Here is a 20,039-nt window from a genome sequence, read left to right as displayed (position 1 = left end):
GGGAAAATGCATCTCTGTTATGGGAAGCCATAGCGAGTAAACTTCTTACTAACCAGGAAGGGGTTGCTGGAGACACCTGGTCCAGCCATTACCTGCCCGAAAGGAGTCACAACAGGTTTGGCCTGGCCAAAGGCTGAAAACCCTCCACCTGAAAAACAAATATTCAGATTAACATTCAGAAGACAAGCGAGGGTCCACAGATGTTCCATGATGGAACCTTCTTTGAGCTGGCTTTCCTGTAACATGGTTCAACTGTGTTGTGCCTGTCTTTGTGTGGTTTGTGCTGTTGTATGTACTGTTTCATGGAGTACTTGAGTGTAACAATGACAAAATAATTTCCCAGTGTGGGAGTAATAAATGACTACTACTACTGCCTAAGAAATTCATTGTTTAAGTGTAGCACAACAATCTTGGGGACTTATCTAATACCCAAGTGAACACACCACAGGTAAATGCCTTATCAGAATAGAATAGACCCTTTTCACAAACATGGCTAACGTACTTCCGCTTTGTCATTGTAGGGTATAGATCGGTTCTCACCATTGCCAGCAATGTTAAAAAGCAGCCTTTATGTATATTGCCTTTATGTACTTATTTAGTGTTCAACATAGCATATAACATAGACAGGTCAATGACAGGTATTGTCATTGACATATCTTCTGTTTCTGTTGTCAGACAACTGCAAGACTATAAAAAAGTGATTTTATCAAGGGCCACAAAATGCTAACTGGCTAACGGTAATTCTTTACATTGCTGGTAATGGTGAGAACTGATCTATACCCTGAGGAAGTATGTCATCCATGTTTGTGAAAAGGGTCTGTAACCTGACTGCAAATTGAGTGATATTTTTAATGTAAGTGACAGTAACAGATAACCCAACAATGCAACAATGTGACAAGTATTCAGTCAGATAAGGTAAAGGAATCCGCTAGTTTCAAGCTTGCATGTAAGCATAGTCGCATATCAGTTCCTAAGTGCTTCCATCTATACGCACTGCACACACACCGTTGGGTTGCTGGGGATATGCTGGAGGCTGGGGGAAGGGGCCCTGGCCAGGAAAGGGTTGCTGGAAGGTTCCGCTAAAGCTGGTGGGGAGGTTGTAGGCTGCAGCATTCCCAAATCCAGCTGGCATGCTCATGGAGCCTGTACCAAACGAGGCTGCAACACAGCAGGAGAGGGATGGGTTACACAGGCCTAGATAAGTCTCAACAAAATCTAGAAACATCTCAGCAGTATACACATACACATGCTAGACAGCTGCTACTACTTCCAGGACAGGTGTGACAAATTTGTTCGGAAGTTTGCACCTATTGCTTTATTTATTTATTTTTTCGTAAATCATGACATGAATTTCACTGCACACACACACACACAGACTTTTGTCCATAAAATGTTACTCCACACAGAAGCTGGCACACAGTAATGGCAACATCAGCAGAAAAACACAGAAGAGCAAAGTATTAGTAAGAGGGTCTTATTTAAAAGTTTGTTAGAGGGCAATATGAGTCAACTTAGGCGAGTAGGAGGATGAACAACTGGGTATCATGGAAAAGTCTACTGGCCAGCAGGGGTCAGGGTGGGGTAAAGTCTGAGAGGCAGGGGCAGGGCAACAATGAGAAATAGCTGCAGTGGAAGGAGCAAGAAAGAACATTATTGCTGCCAGAGTCAGAGTTAGGGATATGACACATACACATTTCGGCTGGTTTGCGACATGTCACCCACCCTTTAACAGGTGAATAACTGCATGTGTGATGTTGTACCCCACAGTCTGGCTCCCTATGGCAAAATTGACCTATCCAACTTTTTCCTGCTGGAAGTCTGATTCAGAATCTCATGGAATATGTATTTGTGTTGGAGCACAGTTTAAACGCATGCATATTTACATGAGGATTGTCTCCTAGACAGGCTTTAAGAAAAAGGAGGGATTGCTCATGAGTCAGACATGAGGCTGAAAATACCACTGCGCAGTAAGTGCAGCCCCAATGGACCACGACGTTTCCACAGTGCAACAAGTGGAATCAAAACAACAGTGAGGAAGACAGTCAGCTGGCAAACAAGCAATGCAATGCCTGGTGCTTCATTCAATGCCTATTCAACAAAGCCAATGACTGGAGTTCAAATCTATCCAAAATGTTAGCAAATGCAACCAGGTTCAAGACTTAAGACTTAATTAAGGCGGCCCGCTCCAACCACCATCCATTTTCCAGTGCATTAGAGGGATTTCCGATCGTTATGTTTTGATGGGTATATTCACTGAATGAAGCATTTTATGACACTGCCAAGCTTGCTAAATGGCTAGCTGATTTGGTATGCGCTTTACTGCGCATAGTTGGTCATCAAACTAAGCGGCAGAGATTTTTATGTATCTTGCCAACAGATAAAAGGAAAATGTAGGAGAAGCCATTATCATCAATTGAGTCACAGAAGCCCAGGACTCAGGATATAATATGTAGGGGAGAATGGGGTTAGATGAGACACTACATTTTGTGCTACTACGGCAGAATGTGTATTTATTTCAAACAATATTTGCTATCTATACTTGAACTTGTAGGGCATCCATGGAAATCAAAGCATTTTGTGTAGCTGATACACTTTTAGAAGTACAACAACAAGTAGGTCTCAACTTACCTAGGGTAGGGGTAAGTCCAGCATAGCTGGCTCTCTTAACACTTTATCCATGTGCTCTCCTCCATCACAGATTCAAGGAAATGAATTATTCTTCCTAGATCTATGATCACATAATTATTTGTATGGTGGTATGCTTAGTGGTGGTATGCTTGGTGCACAGGCTCAACTTAACCTTCTCTCCTACACTTAGATTTTACAAAAACATTCTCACTGAATGTCACACCTCCATTCCTGGATCTTGTGACTATGTTGACCTCTCCAACATTTTCCTGCTAGACATTTAGGAACTTTAGGAACAAGTATGCACCGCAGAGCAAGGCGCAGGAGAGCAAAAGGGGAGCAGAGGGAGGACAGGAGGGGACCTACCAATATGAGCGGGAGGATAACCCTGCCCATGAAGAACCCCCATCACACCTGTCCAGCATGGCAAGAGCAATTAGACAGACACTTGAGTCCCACCTTGCACACCGTTACATTTGCTCTCTTATTCACTAACATAGATACACCTACTGTAAGACACACCCATCTTGCCCATCATCTTTGTACCCATAGATTCAGTTGTGTAAATAATTTTGATCTGCCACTATTGTTGTCTCAATTCACTAAGTTAATTCTGTGGTGTACTATAAATGCTGCACGCACACACAAATACACACACACAAACAAACACACACCTGCTGCTGCCACAGCTGCCGCTCTCCCGTTGCTCTGGAAGGGGTTGGTGGGTGCTGCTGCAGGGGCAACTCCAGCAGCAACAAAGGGGTTAGTCGATGGAGCTGGGGAGATGGGGAAAGGTACGAAGACATCAAACATGAGAGTGCAGTGTGAAACAGAGCAACAAATTGAACGTTAAAGGAAAACAGCAACATGGTAAAAATAAAAACACTGAATCTGCTCTAGGGAGGATTCCCCAAAAGCATTTCAATATACTGAAAATACCCCCCCACTTCAAATCACTGGAACAAAGATCTTATCTTTTAGTGCTAAGAGGTTTTTGGGAAAGACAGTTCTGGCAAAGATAAGGGGAACTATGTTAGGTCACTGTGCATTTGCCATTTTCTTTTAACACACACACACACACACACACACACACACACACACACACACACACACACACACACACACACACACACACACACACAATGTTTTAGGCTAATAACCTGCCATTACCTTCTATGCAAACCACTACGGTTATGGCTGTAGGATAAATGAAAAATGCAAACTACACAATGATTTTTGTGCTGCACCAGTGGAGTATATGCCCATAACCGGGATTCCGATGTGGACTGGGTTTCATAATGATAGTTTACATTGTAGCCTAGCAGCTTGTTCACCCAAGCTGCTGGTGACACACCAATTTCCCAACAGGATTAATAAAATATACTGTATATGTAAATGTCTATCTAACTAATTAGTACCCAGATTTGTTGGTATTGGTTGAGCAAACACTGCCTGAATGTTTAGTCTAGCTTTATTCCCACTTGACAAATGACTTCAGCAGGACCTTTCTGAGTTTAGCCAATACTTACAGTACAGTACAAATACACATGTATATAATGATGCACTAATCCACAAATGTTGGTGACTATAGCAGACATCCGGCTACGTGTCTTACATCTACAGGACCATCAGGACAGGCAGCACCATTCACCAGCCACCTTCAGCGGGTTGAGTGTGTGAGTGTGGGAATGTCGCTGAAGTTACCAAGTGGGCCCCTCCCATCACTGATGTTTCATTGAATTAGGCCCACGACAACTCCAGCAACATCAAATACAACATCAAATACAGATTAAGTCACCTACACTATCCTGCATCTACGCTTTGGCTTATCCTTACCCCAACATTACTCAATAATTTCTCAAGTCCCTATTGATTTCAACAACAGGCTAATGGGACGTCTGACAATGCTGGCTTGGAACGACCCGCTCAGCAGTTCAGACACTGAATTGTATCAACAAACAATTATACCAAGAACTCAAAACTGTGCATCACAACTCACTCCGGATACGATCCCCAACAGGCGAGAGCCAAATGTCTGGCCCGCGCCGACCCATTGGCACTTACGTGAACGCACCTGTCATAACATGTTGATTTACTGCTGTCTTTCTGATAAAGCAACAGTTTTATCACAACATACGACTCCATTAGTGTCAGAAAAAGACGTTTTGTTTTGACCCCGCACTGACTGGGTCCATTTGTAATTTTCACCGCCGCACACCGAAACTGGCCCGGTTAGGAGTCAGCACTTGATATAAAAATGGGCTGCGCCGCCAACATCAAGCCCGAGCGCCCCGGGGTTCATAACAAGCACATCCATTCAAATTCTCCCGGAAAAATAGAGAACGGAATTGACGTTACTTATGTCAAATGTGTAAAAAAAAAAAGTCCAACCAAAGAAAGTGATCGGAATGAGTGTTTACATGACGAAATTGTGTTAAGTCTCGTGATTGGGTGGGCCTGGGTTCCAAGTGGGTGGGCCCAGGCCCACCTAGGCCCACCCACAGCGCCGCGTATGGTCAACTGTCATCATAACATTTATTTAGCTTCATATGTTTTTGCCAGATTTAAAGATAAGAGTCATTTCAGGTCATGATTCATACTTTCAGACCCATGTTTGATGGTTTGATTAGATGGCATTTTACCAAACTAATCCCATGTCATAACTCAATCCTAAAACATCATAACTCAAAATACAAGTCTTCATTTTCTTGTGTGACCCTCAACACAGGCTTTCAGAATCCCAGGCCTAAATTATTACCACGACCACCACCACAACCACCACCATAATAATAACAATAATAATGGTAATAGCAGCAACAACAACATCTGCACATAAAACAACTTTTATTGGCGCAATGGAAAAAAAAACACGGACGTTTTGGCCCTTGGCTTGGCATGCTTGACATAATTTGGCCCTTGGGGAAAACTAATTGGGGAACCCTGGTCTATACTGTCATATGATATGAAACTAATAGATTTGGGACCCCAGCTGATATTCGTTCTCTTCAGCCAGCGCAGACACTACGTAAGCTAGCATGCAGACAACCAAAAGACCAAAGCTAAAACAAAGTGTTTGGAAAAAAGTCTGTCTAATTGAGACAAAGATTACCCCGACATTAGAAAACAGCCTGTAGGTTCACTTACCTGCAAAACCTTGGGGCATGCTGGGCAGAGCCTGCTGTGCCTGGACTGTTGACACCCCCGTCCCCGAGCCAAACATCCCCCTGCAATGCAACAAAATCAACACATTGACTCATCAGGGCAGCCAGCAAGGAAGGATGAGAATCCACTACACAAAGGAACATGATAGACTCCAATGGTTTGAATACAACAGCAAGAATATGTGCATATCAATAAATACATTAACTACTAATATAGGAACACTGATATGAACATCACTATGACATAAGAAATAAAAACATTTTGTATCATTAAGTAGTGAGAGAGACAGAGATGAGCGGATATTTCTCAAGGCAAGTCTGGGATTGAAAGTATGTTAGAATGCATCAGTCTGTGGGTGGCACTGCACTCATATTCACCTTATATCCGAATGTTGTGCAATTTTAGAATTTAGAACACAGTTACAAACACAAGCAAGACATTTGGAGCATTCCGTAGAATTTAAATTTTCACTTTTATTTCCACAACCGAGACTCTGTCAGATTGGATGCGATGCACTGGTGCAACACTAAAACCAAGTGTGGAGGTAAGTCTGTCTAATGCATAACTACAAAGCTCCCAACATCAGTGTAGCGATCAGACTGAGGAGAATATCCCAAAACAAAAACTAAAAAAAGCAGCCAACTGGAAAGGACTCAGTAACTGGTACTTTATGTAGTTACAGTTGTTATTGGCAATTAAACATGGTAGGCTTGATATTTTGGATGGGAAGTGATTTGTAGATCAGTCAGGTGATGCCCGAATGTATTTGACCATCTCAAACACACACACACACACACACACACACACACACACACACACACACAGTCACTACTTGATGAAAAGATCCCATTCCTTTTTTTGCAGATCTACACTGATCTGATATCGTCTCTCTCTGGAATCCAAATGACAGAAATCCGTTGTGAAGTGGAAAACTTTAATCCGTGGATACTTTATTAATATAGATAGAGGAAAGTAGTTACAAAAGGAGAGTGAGCATGGAAGAGAGAAGAGTAGCTATGTAGCAAAAGGCTTACTGTGGTGTGTGCGTGTGTGTGTATAGTGTCTCACCCTTGTGAGGTGCTGGTGGTGTTGTAAACACTGGTGGAGGGGGCTGAGGGGCTGAAGACGTTATCAAGCTCGGCTAGTGCGGCATAGCGGTCCCCCCCTGCCAACGCTGCTGGCTGGCTCTGAGGCAGACCACCAACTCCTGTTGACGCCGCAGCTGCGCTCACCCCGCCAGGAATACCACCCCCTGGAATACAAGCACATTCCAGCAGAGCTTGGTTCAATCCACCTCCAATTCAACCAATCCAGCAAGTGGATTTGCCAAGACACAAACAAAAAAAAAAAACGTTGGTCCAGAGAAAGTTGCCATATTCAACCTATAAAAAAATAATGGAGCATAAATGTTCAACGTTTAGACAACATTTAGATCATGTGACATTGAAGCCCCTTTCACACAGATGAAAAAAGCTATCTTGAAGCCAGCTAACTGGCAGCTTTGAGATCTGTGAAAGGGTCAGAGAAGCATATGTCAGACACCAATAAGCGGCCTTCTAACCTAGTCATGAAGCTGGTTCAAAGCCAGCTTTTTGTGCTGCGTGAAAAGACTACTTTAAAAGACATCTTTTTTCCGCATTGCGTGATATACGTTGTGGCCTGTTGCGCTATATCGCAAAGGTAACCAATCAGAAACCATCATACATCAAAATATATGTTAAAACCTTGTTCATGTTTACTTACTAGCCCGTGCCTGTAGATACGGATATAAAGATATAAAAAACGTAAGGGAAACTTCTGCTATAGCCGGCACCATCTTTAACAGCTGACCAGTGTAAATACACGATTGTGCATGTCTTGCACTGCTTAGCAACAAAAGCCGTAGTGATTGCGTGTGAAAGGATACAAGCTAGCACACTGATGGCTTGCTAAAGGCAGCGTGAATGGGTTTGAAGCAAGCAATGCCGCATTTCCAACAATGACTTTTTGCTGAGTTCTCTGTTTGAAAGGGGCTTAAAACTCTCCAATGAAACTAACGGAGATTACATTATTTTGGACAGGGTGGCAGCTCCACCATGTGGGTACAGGCTGATTCACTAACTCTGAGGCCAGGGGATAGACCTGGGGAGGGCCATCTCAAAACACAACTAAGCCTAGGCTCAGCTGAAAATAAAATGATACGGAATCAAAAGGAGTACATGTTTGCTTGAAAATGTGACTCAATTCTCTAATCATCTCTGTTTGGCAAGAAGATGCAAAATCAACCACAGAAATGCTGTTTTGGGGGAAAATTGGGTCACATAAATAATATGTAAACCATAGCCATGGCCGGCCTGGCCCTGTAGTAGCAACCAGAATAATAAGGACCTAAGCGCCTGTAATCCATATTGTCCAGTTTTGTCAAATTCCTAATCTGTCAACACCTATCCCCAGGACATCTTAAGATCTGTGAAACAGGCTATGCAGGAGAAGTTTACCTTGCTCCATTTCGGCTGAGCTAAACATGTTATCCAGGTCAGCCAGGGCTGCGTATCTATCAGCAGGGATGCTAGTACTCTCTACAGCATCTCTGGCAGCTCCTGTGGAGTTACTCTGGGAGGAGGAACTGAAGGATCCAAAGTCAGCGCTACACGATTTGGGGAAGTTGTCAAAATTTGCAAAATTGGCATTTGCTAGTCCCCCTGAGGCGCTACCTGCATGAGAGAGAGAAATTACAGAGTCACAAGAGGGGCCTTGGGTTGGTGGTTCTGAGTAGCATCAACAGTACCATTCCCTAGTGGATGGAGAAGGAGAGAAGAAGCTGCAGGGGGGCTAAACCCGGGGTGGGGCCAGGCTGGGGCTGGGACACTCAACGACATTATCTATACGATACATAGCAGTACTACCAAAGTATGTCCTCTGCAGCACTGCACTGTACTGGCTCTCCATTTACCTATGAACCCTAAGGAAGGCAAAAATTACCATTTTATTTGTGTTAAAAGGAAATTATATGCACAATAGCAACTTCCTCGTGGTGCCTGGGCTAGATTTGAGTTCAGCACCATACTACGGATCAATGCCATGGTAGTTACAGACATAACAGACCACATGTAGAAACACATTAAAAAATAACTGGATAGCTCAATGGAAAAGAACTGTGGTTTGTCAACCACTCTGGAGGCCTGTGGGACTGAGTTCAGTAATGAGTAGACCAGTAGACACTCAACTGAAGACTGCAAGTTTCAGTCAAACTCTGAGCAAGTCGGCATGGTCTAATATGGGAATCAGTGCTCTAGAACACAGCAGTTACCATAGTCTCACATATATTATTCATTTTATTCCGTTTCTTTGATGTTTGGACAAAAACAATTCTGAGAAAGAAATCCAGCTAGAGCACTGGTCTCATTAAAACAAATTCCTTGATGCACTGATAGCACTGCTCTTAAGTCCTTTCATTGGTTCTATCCATCATAGTGTCTCTTAATAGTGATAATAATAATCAAAGTACATTATCTACCTGTTGTGAACCATAGAGATTGTCAACTGTGATTCTAAGAGTGATTTTCAGACATACAAAAGCAGGTGCATGCAGAGACATACATTACATCCAGAGAGAGGAGGATCTGGGAGACACACACACAGTCAGTGGAGAGGGTGGAAGCTGTTAAAAGGGCGAGCCCAGAGAGAGACTTACTGTGTGCACCCAGGAGAGGCAGAGCAGTAGCAAACTCACCCACACTGCGGCTGGATGAGAGTACAGTGAACGCTGGCAGCCAAAATCAAAGAGGGAGGGAGGGAGAGATGGGGGAATGAGCGGTGTGAGACAGGGTGGAGAAACAAAAGAAAAAAATATCAACTAACCCACAAGTAAAAACAAAAAGTGTGAAGTACAAGCAAACCAACTACTGCTGAAGCAAAAAGACGAAAACACATGAGACAGAGTGAATGGGCGGCTGAGGCCAGGCAGGCAGCACAGTCAGTTAGTGTCTATGAGAGAGGGATTATCCCACAGAGCGAGAGAGCGAGAGAGCGAGAGAGCTGAGGTGCTTTATCCATCAACCAATAGACATTAAGAGGTCACTGTGCAGCTGCACACAATGGTAATTATTAACATACAGCATCTCCAGCAGGGGGCATTGTGGAATATATAACCTTTTCTTTGGTTTTAGACAGGCAGCCAGTCACTGCAGAGTATAAGGTCTTGGCATTTTAAGATAAAGTATGCAGTATTACTGCATGAGGAACTCAGACGGGGACTATGGGCCAGGATGACAGAGACAGGTGTGGCAATAGTGGATAGACAGTAGCACATAGAGATCACGATTCACTGAAAACAAATAACACTGACAAAATGCAGGGCTTCAGGCTAATTTTTTACAACTAAAATTGTTGGCACTAGCAGATAATTGGGTGACACCAATATTTCTCTCTTGATACTGCTTCACAGACAGTAATTAATAGGTTGTCTACTGAAATATGTTGCCCATGGAAATTAATGTTGTTGTACCGAGATTGTGTCATTGTGCTACATCAACAAAATGCAGAGAATGTGCCTCAAGGCCTAAAATTGATCAAATATATCACTTGAACCATCGGTTGTTGGTACGGCGTCCATGCTCTCAACCCACTAAACATCACATCACAGCAACTCTTGTATCACAGACATTTCCCACTTTCCCAGTCAGAATTCCCTCAAATGTTAATTACAATAGTTCTGACAACACCTGAATGCAACATTAGTTTCTGGTAGTGTTACTCCACAAATCAAAAAGCCATATCACCATTGGCTGATTGACACCTTTTAAATAGTTTTTTTTAAAAGGTTAAGTTGTGTCCAAAATAGATTCTTATCGACGCAAGATAGATTACCATATACCCACAACAGTTTCCTACTTTGCATTTACTACATTCGGGCTGCGCATATAGGCCATGTTCTGACTGCGCCAAAGTGAAACACCAATGTTTTAGCCTACACAACCCAAAGCAGAAAATCACTGAAATAAATATACAATGATTTTATGCTTTTGGTAGTGTAGACTAATGCATTGGTTCATTGCATTTTTAGCTTTGGTTAGCAAGTACTAGTTTGAATGTGTGACCTAGCCAAATTACATTCATCAGACAGTTTACAAAGAATTTGATTACCTACTGGGAGAGACCAATGGGATTTGACAGCAGTTATGCACAGAGATCTACCAGCTACATTCTTTAATAGCTTTAGAAAACCATAAAATGCTTTAGTGTTTTTTTATTTCTAAGGGGAAATTGTGAATCAAAATTTCTGATTTGTCTTAGCTTGTTGGTTGCACTGGTAAAACTTCAGTGCCACTACCGGGAAAACAAGCATCACAAAATGTAACCATATGGTCACACTCTGGGGCCCTGCAAATTGGATACATAATGAATGGATAGTACACACAGGCTGCAGTTTGAGGCAGAGAATGAGTGTGACAGCAGTCAAAACACAGAGAGCAACAAAATGGACTCAATGAAATGACAGGACACATGGTTGACAATGTGATTTATGTGAATAGGTGTTTATGTCTGTGTTTATATGTGCATCTACTATGTGCATGTGTCTACACAGTTATGCAAGCTAACATCTTCCTGTGAGTGTGATATGCCGGTGTTTGTGCAGTGAATGGATCTTGCTCTACCTGTGTTTGAGGGTTGGAACTGGGCTTGCGGTGCGGAGGGGAAAGCACCAGTTGACCCAGAAGTGCTCCCGAACGCATCAAAGTTTGCAAAGTCTGCATTTGCCTTGGCATTCTGCGTCGCTGGAAGTGGTGTCAGGATGAGGTTCGGACAGACAGATCAACAAAAAGGACAATGAGAGGAAAACAATGGATGAGATGGTCAACGATGGATTTACACATATGATGAACAAAGGCATGGATGACAGACTCAGATACAAACACAATGACTTATGTGCTAAATATGAGAGATAATCAGATGACAATGAAAGACAGTGGCTGTGAAGGTGGTTGGAATACTATGACGTTCACCCTCTCCCACGGGACACTGTCTGGACCACTTGCTGACCACATAGGATACAAGGCTGTGTGTACTTAGTACTACGCACGTCATTAATCTCAGAGATGTACATCTGTGCTCATGCTTGCTGAGTGGAAATGTGTCAATGACTCTTTGTTCACTGCATTAAGGGTGAGTCTTGATGGCTCTTAGAGGAGGAAATGAGAGGACATTATCCTCCACGGGAAGCAAACACTAACAGCTTTATGTTATGGGCATTAGTAACCATGGAGATGTGTTTGTCCATAGCACCTCTGATACTATTTCATAATGTATGGCAATGTTTTACAACCACTGAAGTACATGGTTGCTGGCAATTAAAATTTCTGGATCATGCAGAATCTGTTAGATAATTTTTCCATGAGTTTAGGTGTTAAAATAAAATGCATCTCCAATCAGCATATTGCTATCTCAGGTGCCATGATATCAGGCCTTGAGCATTATAAATGGCAGCAACTGTACGTTAAGCCCAGGATCCACCACATTCACCATGTTTTTCTCCACAAAAAAGGGGTACATTATGCATGATGGATGCAAACCATGGGTGCAGATTTTGACCAGGTTCAGCTGTAATTTGTTACAATTCCAATTTCCCCCCCAAATAAAGTAAGCTGGCAAGGACACATCTCCAATATAAAGATTTTCCTCAGAGGCTCAGAACATGGGTGTCAAACCCTTTGCCATGGAGCAGTGTAGCACTGTAACACCTGGGATGCCAGGTTAATGCAATGAACTGTGATCAACTACCTGGTATGATACAAAATCAGCAGTACTCTGGGTCCTGAGGAATAGGATTGAGAACCAGTGCCATGGAGGACTGAGTATGCTGGTTTTCAATCCAACCAAAGACTACACCAGGTGATTTGACTAATTAGCACACCTTCAACCAGAAATTAGGGGTGGAATGGTAAGGAGCTTTTTGGTGGATATAAGGCTGGGATGGTGTCTCCTCTTCGTCAACTAATGTAGCCCCCACACAACAACGTGATTCATTCAACGTGAAAGGCACAATCTCGTGTGAACGTAAGGCTGCATTCAAGAGCATAGAACTGTAGACAGAGGTACCGTAGCTTCTAAAATGTTTTTACAGGCAGAAAGTGAAGTGAGCCGTCTTTGGTTGGAATGAAAACCTCCATACTCCATGGCTCATGGTTTGACACCCCTGGCTCAGAGCCTGTGAAAAATGTGACTGGGACTGGAACTCAGCGCTTAACTAGGTCAAGAAAGCTCACTGTTTAATTGTGCATTAAAACTGCATCTGTGGTAAGGGAAAAGTCCCAACTCCTTGAAGCGTGTTGTTTACACTGGTTACAAATGTAACTCTAGTACATCAGGGATCACACTGATGCTTTAATATGCTATGCCCTCGGATGCACTGACACACAATTTTTCAATCAGTCAATCAATCATTTAAATCAATCATTCAAATTGTTCCTTACTTGGGTGGCTGTTGAAATGTGCAAAGTTAGCGAAACTGGCGCTGGCGCCTGCGTTCTGATTGGGCAGGGCAGCAAAGATGTCTCCACCCAGGTCACTGAGGAGGTCAAACTTCTTGTCATGGAACTGCTGCTGATGGACCTGTCCACGGCTCACCACTGGAGACTGGCGGACACAAGAGACATATTTGAAAAGAGTGTATAAATGGGTGGGTGAGCATGCATATGTCTGGGTGTGCATCTATGTGTCTATATCTTATCTATCAAATAGAACCTTATCAGTTACAATAGGCAACTCCTCATCTTCCTCAGCAGACATCCAAAAAGGTAATTTCTGACACAGATTTCAGATTTGCCACATATGCATGCATATGTGTGTACTGCATAAATCTTACCTGATTAGGTGGGGTGTTCTTGTTGAGGTGGAGGGAGGGAGCCGACTCCCCCAGCAGCGATTTGAGCGGTCTGACCTCCGGGGTGCTGCTAGTGCTGCTGTTTGAGGAGCCAGAGATGGAGGCGTGGACCGATGCCACCACCTTGGCCTGCTCAGGGGGTACGTACCTGGGAAACAGTTAACACAACCAATCTTATATAGTACTGCTGTAAAGTGACAACCTCTCAACTTTCACATTTTTGTCACTTGAATTTGTCCTGGAATTTTGTAATGACAATTATTGTCTATTGTCTATTAACGATTGTCTGTTTTCCCCACAGAGAGTGAGTAATAGACCAAGCACATGAAGTAACACATAAATAGTCACAATATTAAAAATAAACAATGTGCTGATTGGGGAAGTCATATGTGGTTGTGCAACGAGATGCATGTTGCTCACTGTGTTATATTGCAAAGATAAGGTCGGACCAAGGGAAAAGAGGTTCCTTGACATGGTAGTAGCTGTCAATATCCATGTTTTTACCATCTATGTTCACTATTGCTCTAAAGTAATCTAATCTCTGTTCTAAAGTAATGTGAGCAATCATATGTGTGAACTTAGTTTCTATAGAGTTTTGATGGCGTTCAGACACCTCTCCCTGCACAGAGATTTCAGTAATTTAACAGGCAGCATGATCTGAATCTAAGTAATGACTGAGTGGGTGACTGGATACAAATTCTGACCAATTTTCAAACATATATTTCTTTTATTTGGAAGTTAATATGTAGGAGGAAAAATTCTTGAGGTGAAAACAAAACAATGATTGTGGTGCCAATGGTACAACAACTCTGTTCCATACACTTTACATTGAACTTGCCCTTTACTTTCTTGAAGTTTACGCACGCTGGGCTTTTGTGTGGCTTTGATAATGAGATAATTGCTGCTGAAAGCAGCTACCAGAGGATGAGTACAAAAGAATGCAAAAAGAGAGCATGGAGGGTTTTTTAAAATGACACCAGAAGCCCTCTTGTGGCTGGTTTATAGCCATAGCTCTTACTCAGCCATTTGAGCACTATGTAGTTAGTTCCACTCATAATTAGGCCTATATTAATGATGTATCTCAATATTTACAAAAAATGTACGAATGGACGAATTTCAAAAGTTGATGATCCTGTCATGTATCAGGGATCTAAGTCAGATGTTTAGTTCTTGTGGCCACTGTGTATTGTTGAATTTGTCTGTGTTTGTGTTTAAAAGCATAATAAAAATATTGTAAAAAAAATAAATAAAAAAAATAAAAAAGTTGATGATCCCCGAGAATTAACATTTGTTTTTTTATGACCCCTCCCTAAACTGAACTATCAGTCTATCAGCCACTTGTCTGTCCAGGTCTGTCATTTGTTTAGTTTATCTGTCATGTGTCTGAAATAATTGTTCCTACTAGTCATCACACGCAACGATCACAACACACCCTTAACAATATGGCAAGATCTCATACACAGATGAACACAATTTAACCTATATCTTCATTCAACAACAAAGGCTCACAGTTAAAGCAGCTTGACGCGTATGACCTACATTCTGTGCATTTAAAGAAGGGTATCTGGTGCCTTGCTTGAGGACAACTGCTGTGAACTGCCTATGAGACATTCCAGTTAGAGGGCAAAGAAAAGAAAAAAACAAAAAACAAAAAACAAAACACAAAACACAAAGTTACATGTCTACACACTGCCAGAGGATTGCTCATGTCCTCGCTCTGCCAGCTTATAAAACTAACTTACCATCTCTTCTTCTCGTATTTCTCTTGAAGGAACTCCTTGACTTTCTGAGGTTCTCTGAAGTCTGGTATTGAGGAGGTTCTGTCATCGTAAAGGCCTAGCCAGATCTGTTTGCATACCTAGAACAAACAGGGTGGAAAGACAAGTGATATTTCATTTTGGTAGAACACTTTTACCATTTAGCAAACACAGCTCCAAAGCAGTTCAGGACATGTCAACCTCCATCATTAGTCGTGAAAAGGGCATCCATGAAAATGTTGAATTGTTATAGGAATGAAAGGAAAAGACGCAGGTAAATATGATGATGACATGGTTCATCACAGGCCAGAAGAGTGTGCTCAAACATACCTACACAGTGGTACCTCCTTTACTTGTTAACTTTTGAAAACCTCTTAGACAACCATGCAGTTACCATTATTTGTTTGTTAAACATGTCTTCTTTAATATTCAGCACCTGGCCTCAGGATGTTGGATGTGTGCTCACTCTCTTCTGACTTCTAATCATTTCAGGGTTTCTTAGGGACAGAAAACAAAGCAGCTCTACAAGCAAACAGCGCTAAATGAAAAAGGATGCACATAACTAAATCTCTCCCCTCTCATCTCCATCATCTTCAAATCAAGAGGCAACAGTTTACACATACTGCACAGAGGAACCAAAGTGCCCCATCATCCACGAGCCATTTCTGGTAAACGGTGTATGAAATAGAGCAATGCCACCTGGGAAGCAGAGGCTATTAAAAGCTGTAGCAAAGTGGCAGGGCAGGCAGACACGCAGGAGACTCAAGGTTAGAGATGATGCATAAATCCTTCAAGGTTGCTATATGAATACTGCTGCCGCCTTCAAGTTTTTTTGTTCCTCTTTCCACAGAGAGCACCTGACACAGATACAAAACATCAAGGAAATGAAATAAATAAATAAAAATAAAAAACAGAAACAGCAGGGCGCAGTTTCGAATTTCAGCACTCCTATTATTTAGTGGAGCCTTACCTCAATTCAAAATCCAACTTGGCAGATTAAAGAGTGAGCTTGCATGCGCCATGTGTGCGCGCGTGCACCAAAGCCAGCTAAATAAATAACAGCAGCAGCTGAAATGTGCGTGTATGGCATGAGAGCCATGGCGGCTCTTGCAGCACCATCTCTGAAAGAGCAGCTCTGTCTACAGCACGGCACCCTATTCTCAGTGCACACACGCACGCAGCCTATAAATCCCACTTTACAGGATTAGGCAAATATCTTAGGAATGCTACCCAAAACCAAAGGCCAGAGAAAGGTGAGACTTAGCATATAGGCTAAACCTAAGAGTGCTGAATTCCATTAGTAGTATGTTTCAAATAAAGAAACATACATGAAGATGACTGACAAGATTTGTCCTGATAAATGATGTTTATATCTCAGAAAGAGAAAGAGAGAGAGAGAGAGAGAGAGAGAGAGAGAGAGAGAGAGAGAGAGAGAGAGAGAGAGAGAGAGAGAGAGAGAGAGAGAGAGAGAGAGAGAGAGAGAGAGAGAGAGAGAGAGAGAGAGAATAATACTTTTTGGTACCTTTCCATTGAATACACATTATTTCTCAACTAGCCCCCCATGCATCTAAAAGTCTTCTTCTGGGTAGAAAAATGTTTCATTGTGTGACTTTAATTGCCACTGAGTATGAATGTTTCAACCTCTGTCTTCAGAAATACACTTCTTCAAGGTCAGGTACCAACATTTCCATGACAACAACTACAATACCCATTTGCCTTGCTGGCTCTGGACCAATCATATGATCAGAAGTGATTTGTACTAGGGTTAGACAGATATATCTAGGGATTCAATGGAGGGGTTTTAGCAATTTACTGATCTACAATGCTTTTTCAGAGGGTTTTCTACCCTGCCAAGAATACAATTCTCAGGGAAACACTGAATACTTGGAAAACGGGCAAATTAAAACATAGTGTTGACACCAAATATCAGCTATGAGCAGTTTCAATCCAAAAATACTGGTAACAGCCTTCGAAAAACCCCATCTATCGAACCCTAATATGTAGGCCTACACTACTACACAGTTCAATTTTGATTTGAAGCCAACAGTCCTAGTGTGCTACTTCAAGGAAGAGAAAATTGTTAGCAGAGGTTAAATTGTTACAATCTGACCATGCAGAGTAGTGTAGGTTGTCATGCTATATAATATGCTAAGTTAGACACAGGGCTCCCTCATTCACCTGGACATCAAATTCAAGGGCTTTTAAAAGGGCCTTCATTGTATTGTTTGGTGAAATTCAAGTACTCTATATTGGTAAGACATGACATTGGTCAGAATTGGAAAAGAAATCATGGTGAAATCATTCATTTTAAAGCTGCTGCAATATGAAAGCAAATATCCATCATAGGGTTTTCATGAGGATGTGAAGTGGTGATCATAGGCCAGACAGAGGTTCAGAGAGCTGAGGCATATTGATGAATATCACCACTACTGCCATCACCCATAAAGCAAACAAGATAGCACATGACACAGACCATCCACTAAATCAGCACTTCACACTACTGCCCTCCGGTCATAGATACAGATCCCTCTGATGCAGGAAAGCTTGCTTTACAAAAGAGTTTTATGGCTACTGCCACATGCCTTCTTCTTTTTGCCACTCGCCGACCTCTGCATTCATGTTTTTATCAGACGTGTGCCAGCTGTGGTAAAGTTGCCTATATGTTAATTTGTGATGTTTAGATGTTTATATGTGATGTGAACTGGCTGTGGAAAAGATTTTCCTCCTAATAAACTAATATAGGCTATCTAATTTGGGTGCTATATCATGTATATATTTTAAAAAATCTAATACTTTCAAGGCAATCCATTCATTCTCAACAACTTTCAAGGCCTTATTTTATTTTTCTCAAATACATAAATTTTTCAAGGCCTGTCGGAACTCTGTAGATAATGAACAAATAGCCTTGCTGATTAGGTCAATTAAAAAATAACTTGCAATCTAGCACAAAACATTGCACCACGATTAACACCGACAACCACACTGTCTGTGGCCTTTTCCAGCAGACTAGACACTTGACTGCACTGTGGTGCAAAATTATGTTATGTGTGTTATTAAGTTTATTTCCAGGCTAAGATTGCTATGTGTAGTCTTGTATCTTTTTTTCACACTGTTGTTAAGATTTCAAAATGCAAATGCATTTAGCTTAGTGATTTGGCTTACCTTGTACATCCTGGGACCAACTGAATGTATGGAACCACATAGAAACTACCACCACCACCCCTCAGAATATTTTGTCAGATAGCCAATTGAAATAGATGGACAGCAAAGACAGGATCAAACAGTGTGACAGCACAGTGGGAAGCTAAACTACACATGCAGTCTCCAAGGGTAGAGACAGTCGCCAGGCCTACCTCATTGCCATGTTTCTGTAGGAACTCGATTTCCTGTTGCGTGAAGGTTGTCATGGAGATGGACTTGACTCTGTGGGGTGGGTTGAGCCCTCGTCTGCAGACGGATGGGATGAGAGAGAGAGAGAGAGAGAGAGAGAGAGAGAGAGAGAGAGAGAGAGAGAGAGAGAGAGAGAGAGAGAGAGAGAGAGAGAGAGACACAGGGGTTAATTTAGTTTCAAGACATCACACATCAAAACCTCATCATGTCTCTGGACAAGATCCAGATCCCACTTCTCAGGCTGGGGCCACTTAATTAGCAACAAGCTGACTTATTGGTGTGTGAAACTGGGGCGAAGAAGACAGCAACACAGAGACATCAGAAGATATATGAGGGAGAGGGAGGAGGGGAGAGAGAGAGAGAGAGAGAGAGAGAGAGAGAGAGAGAGAGAGAGAGAGAGAGAGAGAGAGAGAGAGAGAGAGAGAGAGAAAAAAACAGATATATACAGTATAAAGAGAGAGAGCGATAATGAAAGAAAAAAGAAACAAAGGGAGTAGAGCAGAACAAAGGAAGTGGGTGAAACCCTCCGAACTGCAGCCACTGACTCAACTGGAGTTGTAAGCACACCACAAGAACAAGCGATCTCACTCAATATAGAAACCCCCATTATAGAGTAACACCCATTAGCCCACACAAGCCTTGCTCATTTCACCGATAAGGTCACAGCTCATGCCACACAGGCCAAGGCCCAAATTAACAATGTCTATTATAACTGCAATACTTGAAAAGAGCCATCAGAAAGCTTTCATATTTAGCTCTCAGCCTGCTCACATGAGTGTTTTTTTCTGAACACATAATAACAAGCGAAAAATATAGCCGCAAGCAGCAATTCGAGGATTCATACCTTTTTTGCACTCAACAGAAGGAAGCAGCTCAATCGGCCAAAATTAAAGCCGCGAGCAGCAACGAGCGGGTTTCAGGCTTCACAAAGGTGAGCAAAGTCACTTCAGCTAGTTTCATTCTGTTTAAAGAAGGAGCGAGACCAATCACACATTTGTTTCATCATCACAATGCCTGCAGCGTTTCAATAATTGCGCAGTCAAAGTTCCGCCATTCGTCCCCCCTCCATCGGATTTGAACGAAACTCGGTGTGTATGTTCAGGAGATAGCGCGGGATGTGGTGAATTTAATCAGGATTGCTCATAGGCATCTTGAGTTATGAGCAAATATGTGATAGGCCACGCCCACTTGCACCGATCAATATGGCACTTCAGATTTTGGTTAATACTCGCCCCCAGAGC

General features: G+C 42.3%; 1 protein-coding gene across 2 annotated transcripts in view; it reads right to left on the bottom strand.

Moving 5' to 3' along the window:
• Positions 1-20,039, bottom strand: part of agfg1a (ArfGAP with FG repeats 1a) — a 30,904-nt gene that overhangs the window by 1,778 nt on the left and 9,087 nt on the right. Inside the window, exons 2-12 of one of the 2 annotated variants that reach the window (XM_078284127.1) lie at positions 18,762-18,855; positions 15,394-15,509; positions 13,634-13,799; positions 13,242-13,404; positions 11,427-11,546; positions 8,268-8,483; positions 6,859-7,042; positions 5,773-5,852; positions 3,303-3,404; positions 1,006-1,158; positions 54-148 (exon numbers count right to left, since the gene is read on the bottom strand). In XM_078284127.1, the coding sequence (XP_078140253.1) occupies positions 54-148; positions 1,006-1,158; positions 3,303-3,404; positions 5,773-5,852; positions 6,859-7,042; positions 8,268-8,483; positions 11,427-11,546; positions 13,242-13,404; positions 13,634-13,799; positions 15,394-15,509; positions 18,762-18,855 (1,489 nt within the window). The remainder of the gene's footprint in view (positions 1-53; positions 149-1,005; positions 1,159-3,302; positions 3,405-5,772; positions 5,853-6,858; positions 7,043-8,267; positions 8,484-11,426; positions 11,547-13,241; positions 13,405-13,633; positions 13,800-15,393; positions 15,510-18,761; positions 18,856-20,039) is intronic. The other variant, XM_078284128.1, reaches the window with a different exon arrangement.

Source organism: Centroberyx gerrardi, chromosome 6 (assembly GCF_048128805.1).
Source record: "Centroberyx gerrardi isolate f3 chromosome 6, fCenGer3.hap1.cur.20231027, whole genome shotgun sequence".
NCBI classification, from domain to species: Eukaryota; Metazoa; Chordata; class Actinopteri; order Beryciformes; family Berycidae; genus Centroberyx; species Centroberyx gerrardi.
The sequence above is the reverse complement of the archived record's forward strand: the minus strand, read 5'-3'. Positions and strand labels throughout refer to the sequence as shown.